Source organism: Anomaloglossus baeobatrachus, chromosome 7, assembly GCF_048569485.1.
Source record: "Anomaloglossus baeobatrachus isolate aAnoBae1 chromosome 7, aAnoBae1.hap1, whole genome shotgun sequence".
In the NCBI taxonomy this organism is placed as follows: domain Eukaryota; kingdom Metazoa; phylum Chordata; class Amphibia; order Anura; family Aromobatidae; genus Anomaloglossus; species Anomaloglossus baeobatrachus.
The window spans coordinates 196,792,737-196,808,256 of NC_134359.1; the positions used below are offsets into that span (position 1 = coordinate 196,792,737).

General features: G+C 42.2%; 1 protein-coding gene across 3 annotated transcripts in view; it reads left to right on the forward strand.

Annotated features, from left to right (window-relative positions):
• MYO1B (myosin IB) overlaps positions 1-15,520 on the forward strand; it is a 362,240-nt gene that overhangs the window by 72,576 nt on the left and 274,144 nt on the right. For all 3 annotated transcript variants that reach the window (XM_075317858.1, XM_075317859.1, XM_075317861.1), the window contains exon 2: positions 3,169-3,309. In XM_075317858.1, coding sequence (XP_075173973.1) covers positions 3,175-3,309 — 135 coding nt within the window. In that variant the 5' untranslated portion in view covers positions 3,169-3,174. The remainder of the gene's footprint in view (positions 1-3,168; positions 3,310-15,520) is intronic.

Below are 15,520 nucleotides of genomic sequence, written 5' to 3' on the forward strand. Positions count from 1 at the left end.
GAATTAAAGGGGTGTCCTGGACTTTTTAAACTAATCTAGCAGGGGCCAAGGTGCTAAAATTAAAAAAAACAAACCAATATATATCATTCCAGTGGCAATCCTATGGATTGCATTACAGCTTGTGCATGACACCCAGAAATTGACCATCTAATGTTGGTCAGTGATTGGTTAAGTGCCGTTCCTCTTGCTGGATGAGGAGGGTCCCTACTGAGAGCAGTGATTGGGTGATCGGTGGTTCAAAGGTGCACATATGTACATAATAGTTGAGAAACTTTGCAAACATGTTTCAGAACTAACCTCTGAGTTCTCCGCATTCAATGCTTTCTGGTAGCTGGAGGCCAGCAGAATACTTGTCATCATGAACGGTGAGAGATACATCTTGTGATTGACCATAAATTTAAAAAATATGGAAGGCAAAGTATTTACTTTTAGTTATTCCACTTTTTAAGTAGTTTTTAACTGTGTAATTTAATTTAAAGGAGTTTCCCTCTTCAACATTACCACTAGGTTATGTGTCATCTTTGGCGTGTCCTCACCATGTCTTTTGGTTTAAACCTTTTATGAAGTCATGGCATGACTCAGTGGGTTAATTATATCATGTAAAGCCTTTTTAAACATGTTAACATAGGTTAATAGTCAAGGTAATAAGAATCATTAGTGTATTTTATAAAACAATAAAAAGTGAGTGAAATATATTATTGTGTCCTTTCCGAACTGCTATATTACACAAGTATGACATGGCAGGGCACTGCATTAATGTTAACATGCATGCTGTGTATTATTGATCTTGCTGTTGGAAATGTAAACACAGTTTTACCTATTACAATGAGGGTCATCAGTTTTTTCTCTTTTTGCTTATGCTTATTGTAGGTGAGTGACCTACAGGGCAGTTTAGTTGCATAGCCGTTATCATTTGACGGCATGACTTTGAATTTAAATAGTTGAAAGGTCTTTAGATGCCATGTTGTCTATTGACCATGGAGTCAATTGTCCTGAATAAGTATTCTCTGTGATCTCAGCATCAATTTGGCTCTACATATCATATACAGTGGCATGTAAAAGTTTGTGCTCCCCTGGTCAAAATTAGTGTTATTGTGAACAGTTAAGCAAGTTGAAGATGAAATGATGTCTAAATGGCATAAAGTTAAAGATCACACATTTCCTTTTGCATTTTAAGCAAAAAAAAAAAATGTATTTTGATCTTTTACATTTTAAAAATTACAAAAAGGAAAATGGGCCGATGCAAACGTTTGGGCACCCTTGGAGATTTGTGTGCTCAGATAACTTTGACCAAGATTTCAGACCTTATTTAGCCTGTTAGGGTTATAGCTTGTTCACTATCATCATTAGGAACGGGCAGGTGGTGCAAATTTCATAGCTTTATAAAAACCAAGCCTCCTTTAACCTTGTGCCAAAAAACAGCAGCCATGGCTTCTTCTAAGCAGCTGCCTACACTCTGAAAATTAAAATGGTGGAGGCCCACAAAGCAGGAGAAAGCTATAAGAAGATAGCAAAGTGTTTTCAAGTTGCCCTTTCCTCAGTTTGAAATGAAATTAAGAAATGTCAGTTACGAGGAAGAGTAGAGGTCAAGATAAGGTCTGGAAAACCAAGCAAAATTTCTGTGAGAGCTGCTCATAGGATTGCTAGAGAGGCAAAGCAGAACCCCTGATTGACTGCAAAAGACCTTCAGGAAGATTTAGCAGACTCTGGAGTTGTGGTACATTGTTCTACTGTTCAGAGACATCTGCACAAATATGGCCTTCATGGAAGAGTCATCAGAAGAAAACCTCTCCTGCATTTTTACCATAAAATTCAGCGTCAGAAGTATGCAAAAGAACATCTAAAGAGTATGATGTATTTTGGAAACCAGTCCTGTGAAGCGATGAGGTTAAAAAAGAACTCTGGCCACAATGATTGATGTGGAGAAAAAAGGACACAGAATTTCAAGAAAAGAGTATCTCATCAACCATTAACCATTGGGGTGGATCAATCATGTGGTGGGGTTCTGCTGCAGCCAATGGCATGGAGAACATTTTACGGGTAGAAAGAAGGCATTCAATGAAATTTCAACTAATTCTTGATGCAAACATAACACTATATGTAAAAAAGTTGAAGTTGAAAAGAGGATGGCTTCCACAAATGGATATTATCCTAAACACATGTGAAAATCCATAATAGATGACCTCAAAAGGTGCAAGCTGAAGGTTTTACAATGGCCCCTGAGCTGAACATCATTGAAAATCTGTGGCTAAACTTCAAAAGAGCAGTGAATGCAAGACGACTCAGGAATCTCCCAGAACTAGAAGACTTTTCCAAGTAAGAATGGATGATCATTAACTTCATGCCTTTCAGAGATCATTTCAGCTTAAGCTTGCTTAGCTGTTCACAATTACAGTCATTTTGATCAGGGGTGCCCAAACCTTTTCATGCCACTGTATATCGACCTAACCCACTGACCACTATGTATTATTGTGTGTCTTCTGCTTCTTTCTCCAGTGGTAGGTGCCATAGCAGATAAGATTTCACTGGTTGGATTTAACCTGTCTTTTTTTTTGGGGCAATAAGCCATCATTGGAGGAGTCTGGCAGTTGCTTATATCCCACATCCATTCATCTGAACATAACATGCATATGTAAGGGGGTGTTTGTGTTAAAATATAGCAGTTGGCCAATGGTTACATAATATATCCAACCGGCCTTACTGTGGCAAGGAAGCTGACAACACTATGGTTGGTACAGCACAGTTCCTACACCTATCTATGAATCCATTCTGCTATAAATTTAGGTCACTTTGACACTTGTGTATTTAGGTTAGTATTTTGCATTACATAGTGCTTGGTTATGTTCCATTACTAGTCTTAATTTAGAAAGAGAATCTATTAAATGTACATTTCCATGGATCAACCACTGAGGACTCTCAGTTCTTTTAAACATTTTTTTTCATTTCCATGGAGGCTTTTGACTGTCTTACTATGGCTTATAGTTTGTCATCTTCCTAGCCTTTGTTTTTTGTTTTGTTGGACCAACTAGCACAAGTATTCCGTATCAATGAGACTACTTTCTAAATATTCTGTTTATAATTTGGTCCCTTGTGTGACCTTTTTGGTGACCAAAATACCATGAAGTCAAATTTAGTTTGTAATTGTGAATATGTTTTCCTATCTTCTAGGGCACCATGGCCAAAATGGAGGGTAAGACCTCACTCCTGGACAACATGATAGGCGTTGGGGATATGGTGCTGTTGGAACCACTTGATGAAGAATCCTTCATCAATAACCTCAAAAAACGTTTTGATCACAGTGAAATTTACGTAAGTACATTATTCCTGCTTGTAGACATGAGATCCGGTCCACTTCACACAAACACTAGTATTACAGTTATGTATAGAGACAAATTCAGAATTGAACCTAAACTTTCAGGAAACATTTGCCGAATAAACAACCATATACAACCATGGGTGTACAATTACAGGTACCATATATTAAACTGTTCCTTCATCAGAAATAAATAAGTGCTCAAAAGAGACAAACATGAGGGATATAATTCAGCTCACACCCAAATATACTTAAAATGTACACCTGGAAGAGCACAGATCCTCACCCCAGGAGCAGTACAATCCTTCGGGCATGAGTCTAAATGCTGACCTTCAAAGAAGCAAATATCATCCTTAGGGGTGCTTCACACACAGCGAGCTCGCTGCTGAGATTGCTGCTGAGTCACGTTTTTTGTGACGCAGCAGTGACCTCATTAGCGATCTCGCTGTGTGTGTCACTGAGCAGCGATCTGGCCCCTGCTGTGAGATCGCTGCTCGTTACACACAGCCCTGGTTCATTTTTTTATTGTTGCGCTCCCGCTGATAAGCACACATCGCTGTGTGTGACAGCGAGAGAGCAACAATCCTGAATGTGCAGGGAGCAGGAGCCGGCGTCTGACAGCCTGCGGTAAGCTGTAACCAAAGTAAACATCGGGTAACCAAGGTGGTTACCCGATATTTACCTTCGTTACCAGCATCTGCAGCTCTCACGCTGCCAGAGCCGGCTCCCTGCTCCCTGCACACGAGCCGGCAGGACACATCGGGTAAATAAGCAAAGGTTTGCTTATTAACCCGATGTGTGCTGTGGCTACGAGTGCAGGGAGCCAGCGCTAAGCGGTGTGCACTGGTAACTAAGGTAAACATCGGGTAACTATACCCGATGTTTACCTTAGTTATCAGTGTCCGCAGCTTCCAGACGCCGGCTCCGTGCAAGCGCAGCGTCGCTTCCACATCGCTGCTGGCTGGGGGCTGGTCACTGGTCGCTGGTGAGATCTGCCTGCTTGACAGCTCACCAGCGACCATGTAGCGATGCAGCAGCGATCCTGACCAGGTCAGATCCCTGGTGGGATCGCTGCTGCATCGCTAATGTGTGACGGTACCCTTAGCCATAGTATTGATAATAAATGTTGCGTATCTAGCGGCTGAGACCCTTCTATATTGATCCAGAAAGTGATGGCCCGAAAGACCCCTGTGTAAATGGCGAATTAGTATGAGTGACCACTTTCAGTAAGCATGTGTCACCATTGCTCCATCAATTAACATATTATTCACATCTAAGATTTTGGGCTTCCTGTTGGGGTCCCAGAGGTCTCCTTCCCATCCCAATCTGAAATGTATCACTTAGGCTATGTGCGCACAGTGCGTTTTTCGTGGCGTTTTTGCACGTTTTTCGGGTGCGTTTTTGGCCTCAAGACTGCAGGACTTTGCTTCCCCAGCAAAGTCTATGAGTTTTCATTTTTGCTGTTCGCACACATCTGTTTTTTTTACCTGCGTTTTTGAGTTAAAAAAAAAAAAAATGGACATGTCAGTTCTTTCCTGCATTTTTCTGCGTTTTACGCCCATGCAATGCATTTGAAAAACGCAGCAAAACGCAGAGATCAAAAACGCAGCAAAAGGCAGCCAAAAACGCACCAAATCGCGGCAAAAACGCATGCGTTTTTTATGCGTTTTTTCGACGCAGGTGCGTTTTTGTGCGTTTTTAACAGCCAAAAACGCAGCGTCAAAAAGACGCAGTGTGCGCACCTAGCCTTATCCTGCAGATAAATTATCCTTAGAGGTTATCAAATGCAAAGTGATTCACTGTAAACAACAAAACAGAAAGCCCTAAAAAGATTTGATTTTGAGATTTCTTAGAATTGTATCCAAACCATATGAAGCTCTTTGACACTAAGGGTAAGTTCACACAGTGCGTTTTTCGCGGCGTTTTTGCGCAGTTTTCGGGTGCGTTTTTGCTCAGAAAACTGCATGAATTTGCTTCCCCAGCAAAGTCTATGAGTTTTCATTTTTGCTGTCTGCACACAGCGTTTTTTTTCAGCTGCGTTTTTGTGGTGCCCACAAAAACGCAGCATGTCAATTATTCCCGCGTTTTTCACTGCGTTTTCCACCCATTGAGTGCAATGGGATGTTGAAAGACGCAATGAGAAACGCAAATAGCTGCGTTTTGGTGCGTTTCTAAGACCAAAAACGCAGCTATAAATGCAGGAGGTGGGTAGTAAAGTGACATGTACAGGAAGAGGATTCCTTCTGTCAGTAAACACAGAAGCGTGAATCCTCCCGGTACCGTCACCGCCGCTTCCACCTCCGGTCCTGTGCATGTATGCTGCCGTGAAGCACCATGTCTGGGCGGGAGGTGGAAGCGGCTGCGAAAACAAAAGTGAACAGTAGAAAAAAAAAAAAAGTTATACTCACCTGTCTGCAGCCTCCCGGTGCTATGCCCGCTCCCATCTCCTCTCACGGTATCGCCGCTCCGGCTGTGTGCAGACGGCTGGGACACCTCCGGCTCCGATAGATGCAGGACCTGGCGATGGATCACCTGATGCAGTCACCTGACGCATCAGGTGATCGTAAGTATCGCGGTGACGCGGGTGCCCGGCCGGTTTAAGCTATCAGCGGATGCGTCAGGAGACTTCATCCCTGATTACCGGCAGCTGCTGCAGCGATCAGACGGGATCAGACTCCCGCCTTATCGCTCCAGGAGCTGCCGGTAATCAGCACATAAGTGAGTATTTTTTTTTTTTTTTTTGCACTGATGCATCATCTGATTGTATAATCGGCTTTTATACAATCAGCTGCTGTGTGATGTGATTCAGGCACTTGATCCTGACACATCATCTGATCACTTTGCCTTCCAGCAAACCGATCAGATGATATTGGATCCGGATTGGACGGCGCGGGACCCTTGACCCAGGATTACTGCGGAGGGGGGTTCTTTATTTCAATAAAGATGGAGTCACTAATTGTGTTGTATTTTATTTCTAATAAAAATATTTTTGTGTGTTTTTTTTTATCTTTACTAGAAATTCATGGTGGCCATGTCTAATATTGGCGTGACACCATGAATTTCGGGCTTAGGGCCAGCTATACAGCTAGCCCTAACCCCATTATTACCCAGCGAGCCACCCGGCATCAGGGCAGCTGGAATAGTTGGATACAGCGCCAGAAGTTGGCGCTTCTATGGAAGCGCCATTTTCTGGGGGTGGCTGCGGGACTGCAATTCACAGCGGGGGTGCCCAGAAAGCATGGGCACCCTGCACTGTGGATTCCAATCCCCAGCTGCCTAGTTGTACCCGGCTGGACTCAAAAATTGGGCGAAGCTCACGTCATTTTTTTTTTTTTTTAAATTATTTCATGAAATTCATGAAATAATTAAAAAAAAAGGGCTTCCCTATATTTTTGGTTCCCAGCCGGGTACAAATAAGCAGCTGCGGGTTGGGGGCAGCCCGTACCTGCCTGCTGTACCCGGCTAGCATACAAAAATATGGCGAAGCCCACGTCATTTTTTTTGTTTGGGGGGCAAAGAAATCCTGCATACAGTCCTGGAAGGAAGATGCTGAGCCTTGTAGTTCGACAGCTGCTGTGTGTTCTCCTGCATACACTATTGGATGGAGGATGCTGAGCCTTGTAGTTCGACAGCTGCTGTCTGCTCTCCTGCATACACTATTGGATAGAGGATGCTGAGCCTTGTAGGTCTGCTCCCCCTGACTCTCCCTCAAGCATACAGTCCTGGATGGAGCATGCTGAGCCTTGTAGTTCTGCAGCTGCTGTCTGCTCTCCTGCATACACTATTGGATGGAGTATGCTGAGCCTTGTAGTTTTTGTTTTTGCCGCAAAAAATGCACAAAAACGCAGCGTCAAAAAAACGCAGTGTGTGAACCTAGCCTAATAGTGACCAATGGCCCATTTAATCACAAAGCGCACTGAGAGACTTCTTGCTTTTTAAAACTCAAAAACAGTCCAAAAATTCTTCTTCTTAGTTTTCAGTGTTCGTGCAAAACGTTCCATTTACAATACTGTCTTAAACTGACTGTGTCGCTGTCAGAGGTAACGTGATCCTGCTGTGAAATGTGATGTGCCATATATTCTATAATGTATTCCACCTCCTCCCCACAAATACATTTGCCAAAGGCAAAGGATGCTAACCGTGACCTGTGCTGGGTAGAACTGGTCAGTGGCGTAACTAGAGTGCGATGGGCCCCGGTGCGAAATTTAGACCTGGGCCCCCCTCCGGACGTTGGTCATTAGAGTTCTAAGTCATATATATATATATATATATATATATATATATATATATATATATATATATATATATATATATAATAAATATCCAGTGCATACCCACACACTAGGCTGGGATAAATATATATATATATACACCAGGATAGGCCCACACCCTGGGGGACAAATATATGTCACAATAGGGCCCAGTCCGGGAGACAAATATATATATATATATATATATATATATATATATATATATTTGTCTCCCGGACTGGGCCCTATTGTGACATATATTTGTCCCCCAGAGTGTGGGCCTATCATAATATATATATATATATATATATATATATATATATATATATATATATATGTATATGTGTGTATATATATATATATCCCAGAAAGTCAAGGCAGCATTTGAAAGTAGTTATGAAAAACAATAAAGAAATGTTACATTAAAAAAAAATAGTCAAAGCTCTGAACATCTCACAGAGCACTGCTCAATCCATCATTCAAAAATGGAAGGAGTATGGCTCAACTAGAAACCTACCAAGACATGACCCTCCACCTAAACTGACATCACAAGGAAGGGGAGCATTAACTAGAGAAGCAGCTGAGAGGCCCTGGGACCCTCTAGAGAAGCTGCAGAGATCCACAGCTCAAGTGGTCAAGTGGAAGAATCGGTCCACAGGACAACTGTTAGTCATACACTTTACAAATCTGGTCTTTATGGGAGAGTGGCAAGAAGAAAGCCATTTTTGAAAGCAAGCCATACAAAGTACCATTTGCAGTTTGCAAACATCAATGTATAGTACGCAACTAGCATGATGTGGAAGATGGTGCTTTGGTCAGATGAGACCAAAGTACAACTTTTTGGGCTAAATACAAAAAACTATGCACAAGGTAAAACAAACACTGCATATCACTCTGAAAACACCATCCCCACTGTTACACATGGTGGTAGCAACAAGGCTGCTGTGGGGATGCCTTTCTTCAGCAGGACAGGGAAGCCGGTCAGCGTTAATGAGAAAATGGATGGAGCTAAAAACAGTACAAACCTGGAGGAAAACCTGTTATAGGCTGCAAAAGAGTTGAGACTGGGTCATAGGTTCACCTTCCAGCAGGATAATACCATACTGCCAGAGCTACAATTAAATGGTTTGGATTCATGCACTGACACAGTCCAGACCTAAGAATTTGTGACAAGACTTGAAATTTGCTGTTCAGAGATGTCTCTATTCTATCTAACTGAGCTATAGGAAAACAATATTTACTTTAGCAGTGCTTATTGTACAACTATTACAACTATATAATGTTAAATAATACCACCACACTATGACCCCATAATGCCACCATATGCTGAAATCACACTATACTGATCATTACCAAACACAACTCTACCTAGACAAATATTATCATTAATACAGCACTATGAAAGACAAATATTACCGCCAGACCATAACAACATATTTCCAGTATATACAGTAGTCATATTACCATATTGATCATTAATCAAAACTACTGTACTAGGACTGATATTACCACCATTCAGTGATAGATATCAGTGACTCATTGGTGACATTGTCACTGATCATTGTCATTCACTTTCCCTTTTGCATTTGGCCCCGATTGCAATGATAACCCCTTTCATCCATGAATTTTCTCTGTAGAATTTCTTCAACTTTTGGCATTTTCACGCTAGTTCAGCCTAAACAGGTGAAGTTCAGGCAGAACCGGAGCAGGATGCCTTAGCTCATCTAATGATTAGCTGTGGCATACCTTACACCTCAAACCTTAGTCCAGCCTATGTCTATGACCAGAGTAATATTTGTGGCACACACAACCTTTCCAATGCGCAGATTCATTAAGAGGTGTATCATGTGCCTATTAATCCAGCACGAACCCTCATCAAGAGTGAACCACACTGGTCTTAGTGAATCAGGATCATAGTGCTATAACCTAGACAGTAATGATTTTCTGATGATAGATGTCCTTTACTGGGAAGTGTCATGTGAAAAGTGCTTACATTAGAGCCAGTGATCAGTCAGTGCCGGGGGCATGGATATAGCCGCCACTCACTGTGCATAGAGTGGTGACTGCAGCCACGCTGACACCACCCCGACTCTACCGGGTAGAATTAACTTTATTTCTTCCCGGCAGTGGGGCTCTCAGTGCGGCGCTGGGCAGCTTCAGAACACTATTAACCCACAGATTAACCGCACATCTGCAGCTTGAATATTGGTTTGGTTTTGGTTTTTACTTCACCGGTTCTCTTTTAAAGCTGTTCTCTCAAGTTCATAAGTGGTTAAAATTGAAAGTTTGCAATTTACCCCTTTATAAAAAATCCTCCTAGTTCTCAAACAGAGTATTTTTTATAGTATACAGCTTATTGCCTCGCTTACCGGTCAGTATCAAGACAGGAAGCAGACTGTGCTTTACAGCCTTCCACCGCCCTGGTGCTGGCGGGATTGCTGGGTCAGATCACCTTCAATCCCGTGCGCTTCTCCCACGCGGCACACAACCGCGTCTCTCCTAGCAGCCTGGGAAAGGGAATAGTTTGGACCAATATTCCGACCATGCCGCCAGTATTAACTGACAATCTTTAGATGCGCACCAACCTGGCAACTGGAAAATAGAAGTGGGGCACTCATTCATTCATTCATTCATTCAGTTATTCATCTAGAAACAGCCCCTTTTAATGTGCTCATAAAATAAAATATTACCCCAAACAAAAAAAATCTGTTCTGTCTGATTTTTACTTAGCCCAATCGCTAAAATGGTCTTTTTATGCCTGAATGATCGCTCCATGTACAAACGTTGTGTATAAATCAAAGGCACATTTATACCTAAAATGTAACTAAAAATCCTAGCAATTGCTTCATGTATCTGGACTGTTTTGAGCGGTGTATGTGGAGCTCCGACTTGACTTTTCTCCTAATAATACAGCAGGTGGGAGAAGGGGGTTTGCTTATTTAGTAGTTACTCCAACTTTATAAATGTAGACGTCTACTAGAATGTTCTGAACTGCACTTTGGTGACAGTCTCCAACGCTTACACTTGTAAATGGGTAGAATGAATTTAGGAAGAATGCCAAGTGCTATATTAGCTTGTGGGAGTGCACATGCCAAAACTTAATAAAGTCAAGGAATTTTACTTATTTACTCTACTTTCTTAATCAAAAGAACAGAACAGCACCTATAAAGTTGTTTTTATTATGCCCACATAAAAATGGCAGCCATAAGTGAAGCTTTATTCTCTGCTCATGAAGTTAGGGGTACGCTGCAGCAGTGCTGTCCCTCCCTTAGTATTGGTACAAACCATGCAAAACGTGTTATTTTCGAGTTTCTCCATAATCCTCTCATGAAGATGTCCTGCTGGGCTGAATATCATTCTCCAATGATGAATTTCAAACATGGAATGTTAAGAACTCGCTATTAATAAATTTCTTCTGCAAATATATCTAGTTTTAGGCCATGTGTCCACGCTGCGGAAAATGCGCGGATTTTGCCGCGGATTTCTTGCGGAAAAGCCGCGGATTTTCCGAAAATCTGCAGCAGCGGCACTTCCAAGCCATTTCAATGGCATTTTGGAAATGCTGTGTCCATGCTGCGGATTTTTCCGCGGCGGATTTGCCGCGGATTTTGATCCGGAAAAATCTGCAGCATGTCAATTATTGTTGCGGATTCTGATCCGGATTTTGGCTATAGAATGGGGGAAAAAAAAAATCCGCATCAAAATCCGCGGCAAATCTGCGGCAAAAAAAAGGTGCGGATTTGCTGCGAAAGTCGCGGATTTTCATGCAGAAAAATCCGCAGCAACATTCTACCGTGGACACATAGCCTAAGAAGGATTTGCAGAATAGACTGATTAAAAATGAACAAACTCATTAGCTTCCCACCTGCTGTGCTCTAGCAATGTTTCTTCACTGTCGGTCCTGTTTTTGTGACCGCTGCAGCCAATTATTAGGAAGAGTTTCTTGCACTACATCAGCCCAGTGATTGGATGCAGGAGTCACATACATTGTACACATCGGTGGAACATGATGGACACCTTTTAAGTCAGTGATTAAGTCAGATCTGCCACTGTTGTGGTTTTCTATTTCCGTGACTGATCCCAATATATCAGCAAACCAAAGCGATCATGAAATGGTCGCGCTGAAAGGTAAATCCATGGTAATGGGACATTGTCTACCTTAAACCTTAAAAAATATGACACAAACAAAAGTCCATCAAATTTAATCTATAACCTTACATGTTGATCCAGAGGAAGTCAAAAGCACCATGAGGCAGATGCTACCATAGCTGTCACATGTTATGGAATAATTCCTTCACAACTCCACATACGGCAATCTGACTAATTCCCTGGATCAAGGTCCCATAACTGGTAATATTTTATCCGCTGCCATCGCTGCCCGACGCTGGATTCCGGCTCAGTGCGCATGACCCCGGAGTTTTGGTCATGCGCACTATGATGCCGGGTGAATGCGTCTCGGCTTCAAACTGAAGTAGTGCACATGACCAAAAGTCTGGGGTCATGCGCACTGAGCCGAAATCCAGCGTCGGGGGGCGATGGCAGCAGAGAAGTGAGTGAGATCATCCTCTGATGCTGCGCATTCATTAGCATGATAGTACACCCACAGGGGCATACTAACATGCTAATGGGGCCAAATAGCAAGGGAAGTAATGCCCAGGGGACTAGACCCCCGTGCTTATTAGCATAGGATAAAAGATCTTTAGAAATACTTTTTCTAAAGATCTCTTTATCTATGCTAGTGTATACAGGGACGGTTAGGCAGGGATTAGCGATATACTCCCAGAACTGCTCGTGGTTCTGGGTGCATATTGCACCTGACAGGTTCCCCTTAAAGGGAAACAATCACCAGGATTTTCGTATGTAACCTAGTGCCAGTATAGCATTGGTTTTATCAGGCTGATTCTCTATATACATGATGTTTAAGTTTTGAAATCCAAAAAAGTGAAGTTTATAAAATTAGCTGCTTGTTGAGTGACAGTTGCAATGGAGCAGTTAATATATTCATAGTTATCTCCTCCATCTGTTAAGGGTGCTTTACATGCTGCGGCATTGCTAACGATCTCGTTAGCGATGTAACACACCAGATCGCACATGCGATTTGCCGAGATCGCACATGTGACCGCCGTTACAAAAAAAAAACAAAAAACACACACACACACAAAACCGATCTATGTGCGATCTCGACAAATCTTATCTGCGATCTGCCGGGTCACATTGCTAACGAGATCGCTAGCGATGTCGCAGCGTGTAAAGCACCCTTTAGAATTAGCATAAGTATTATACTCAACAAGCAGCTAATTTTATAAACTTTACTTTTTTTATTTCAAAACCTAAACATCCGAGCTGAACACTATGATAGTGCCAGTATAACACTGGCTTTAGCTTATATATGAAAATCCTTGTGATTGGTTCCCTTTAAACTTTTTTTTCCCTTCACCTTGACCGCACTGCACATTAGAGAGTATCCTCCTTCATAAACCGGAAACCTACATAAACACCCCTATGTGGTTTCCTATTTCTGGAGGAGGATTCCTACATCACTGCAGAGTAAAACCTATCTGGGAAGACTTCTCCAAATGAGTGGATCTTGCATGGGGCACTTGGCAGGTCTTGTCCCAGAGGGTATCCATTGTCCTTGGGTGCCCAGAGTCGATCTTGCCATAGCTCCATTTGTGCAGAATTCCCAGCTACCCGTTTCTGTATTCGGAAGTTTGGTTGGATGTGGCCGTGACATGCGAGGACGTCACATCCGTGAGATAAGGAGCAGTCGCGGCCAATAGTAAGTCACATTTGCGCATGCGTGGGATCTCTGGCTGCTTACGGGTTTGAGGGTAAGCTAGAGATGATGTCACACTCTAAGATGGCAGCGTGCAGGCACAGATTACCGGCCACTTCCGGATTCGGAGGATGGTCTGGGACAAGGGGTCCGATCCTGGTTTCCCTTCTAATTCTGAAATGGGAAGTTTAAAAGAAGGAGATCTCCAATTACCAATGGTAGTGGATGTGCAGCATGGAAAATCTGGTGCCAGTGATTACACAGATTGAGTAATGTCTCCTCCTAGCACAGTAGTTGCCAAGGCTTAGGATGGGTGACTGTGATTTTCCCCTTGTGTGATACACACTGACTGGTTATTAATGTTCTTTAGGCCAGCAAGGTTGTGACAAAAAATAAAAACAGAGAATATGTTCTATACAAAGTAAAGTTTGCTTAAAACGTACAATAAAAAGCTCTTTCTATACTGTATTCATAGAACGGTGGTGGAAGAATCCCATTCCATATTCCAGGAAATTAATGGAAATTAAATCTTAAATCAAAGATGAACCTAAAAACACTGGTACAAGGAGATGCGTTTATCAAAGTGCCTCCCTCCTCCTCAGTTTGGCAACAATTAACATTGGATGTTAGTTCAGAGGAAGAGATGAAAGAATGGATGGAATTGATTGATACTGATGGTTCAGGTTCATTCTTGTCTGATGGGGAATATGGCCAGTCATGCTTTTCAGTGGACAAGGAAGGACAATTACTTAAGGTGATTAGGGGTTTTCACCCCCATAGTGGATCTAATGAGCAGCTATCCTACAAGATTCTATATTTAGTAATCTGGAGGAGGAGTTCAAATACTGTGTTTTTGGTTCATAGCAACTTAATTTCCTTTATCAAAAAAGAGTGGAATGAAGCGTTAGGAGGGTGTTAATTCAGACTATGAAGAGGAAATACCAGTGTGAGGAAGATCTTTGTGAGATTTGAGAAAAATCCCCCAAAATTTATGCAAACATTTCTAAAAATGTGGTTCTTCCCTTTTGAAGATTTAGGGTCCTTTTGAAGGATCCCTTGGATAAGAAAGTTTCACATTCCTAAAGAGACATGGTACACTGCAGCATGCTCGTTCAAACTTGGTATAGCAGCCACTTGAAGAGCAAGAGCCCAAGCTAAACCTATATAGCTTCAGGAATTGAATTTGCAAATTAGAAATAGATCGACCAGGAATCCATTATTAGAATCATTACCTACTATTCAAAAAGCAGCAGGTTTTCTGATGGTTGCTTCTGTGGATCGTGTTCGATTTGACGCTCATGCCTGTGCCCTCTCTCACTGTGACCACTGAGCACTCTGGCTGAAAAAACTGGTCTGCGGATTTCCAATCCAACGCAAAATTGTGTGCAACTCCATGTCAGGGAAATTTTTTGTTTGGATCAGCCTATGACTAAATCTGAAAGGAGGCAGATTTTCCCTCCTCCTCTCCTAGATTTAGGAGACACGTTTGGAGTCTAGGTAATAGGGGAAAAATGAGAAGTCAGAGGGAGAATAATGGAAGAGGTGGACGCTCCCGGGGAAGAGATAAGGGCAAGAATAGGGGATTCATATATAATAACGGAGGACTTGCCATGATGCCAGGCTTTGGGTAGAGGAAAAATTGGAAATGTTTTACCATCAGTGGGCCTTGCTTCCAGCCACTCAGTGGGTAGTATATAGTCTTTTCTGGGGTCTCAAACTAAAGTTTTCTCCAGTCACCCTTCACGACATCACCACAGGAGATTGTCTCCTCTTCCCCAATAGAGACAGGAAACACAAAAGAGTTTTGTGGCCCAGTGACAGACACCCTTTCTAGTACCTTGCTAGCTGCACTACCTTGTTAGAGCATGTCTAGTAGGATTTAGGCACTGAGGAAAGCCAAAGGTGGCTTTACAAAATACTAGTAAAATAAAAAAATTATTAAAATGGAATTGTTTTTTTTTTAGAAGTAAAACAGTAACAATGCAGTGCCCTGACAAGAGTCTGCATAACTAATCACATGCTAAATAGTTGCAAGTCAAATTATGTATCAACTAGCCATGGTTGTTTATAAATAAAGGTAGTCTCATATTCGACGCTGTAGTGAATGGTGAGCTATGGAGCATGAAAACCACAAGTTCAAAACATTGTTACCCTTTTCCTCATTAGTGTATGACGGCATCT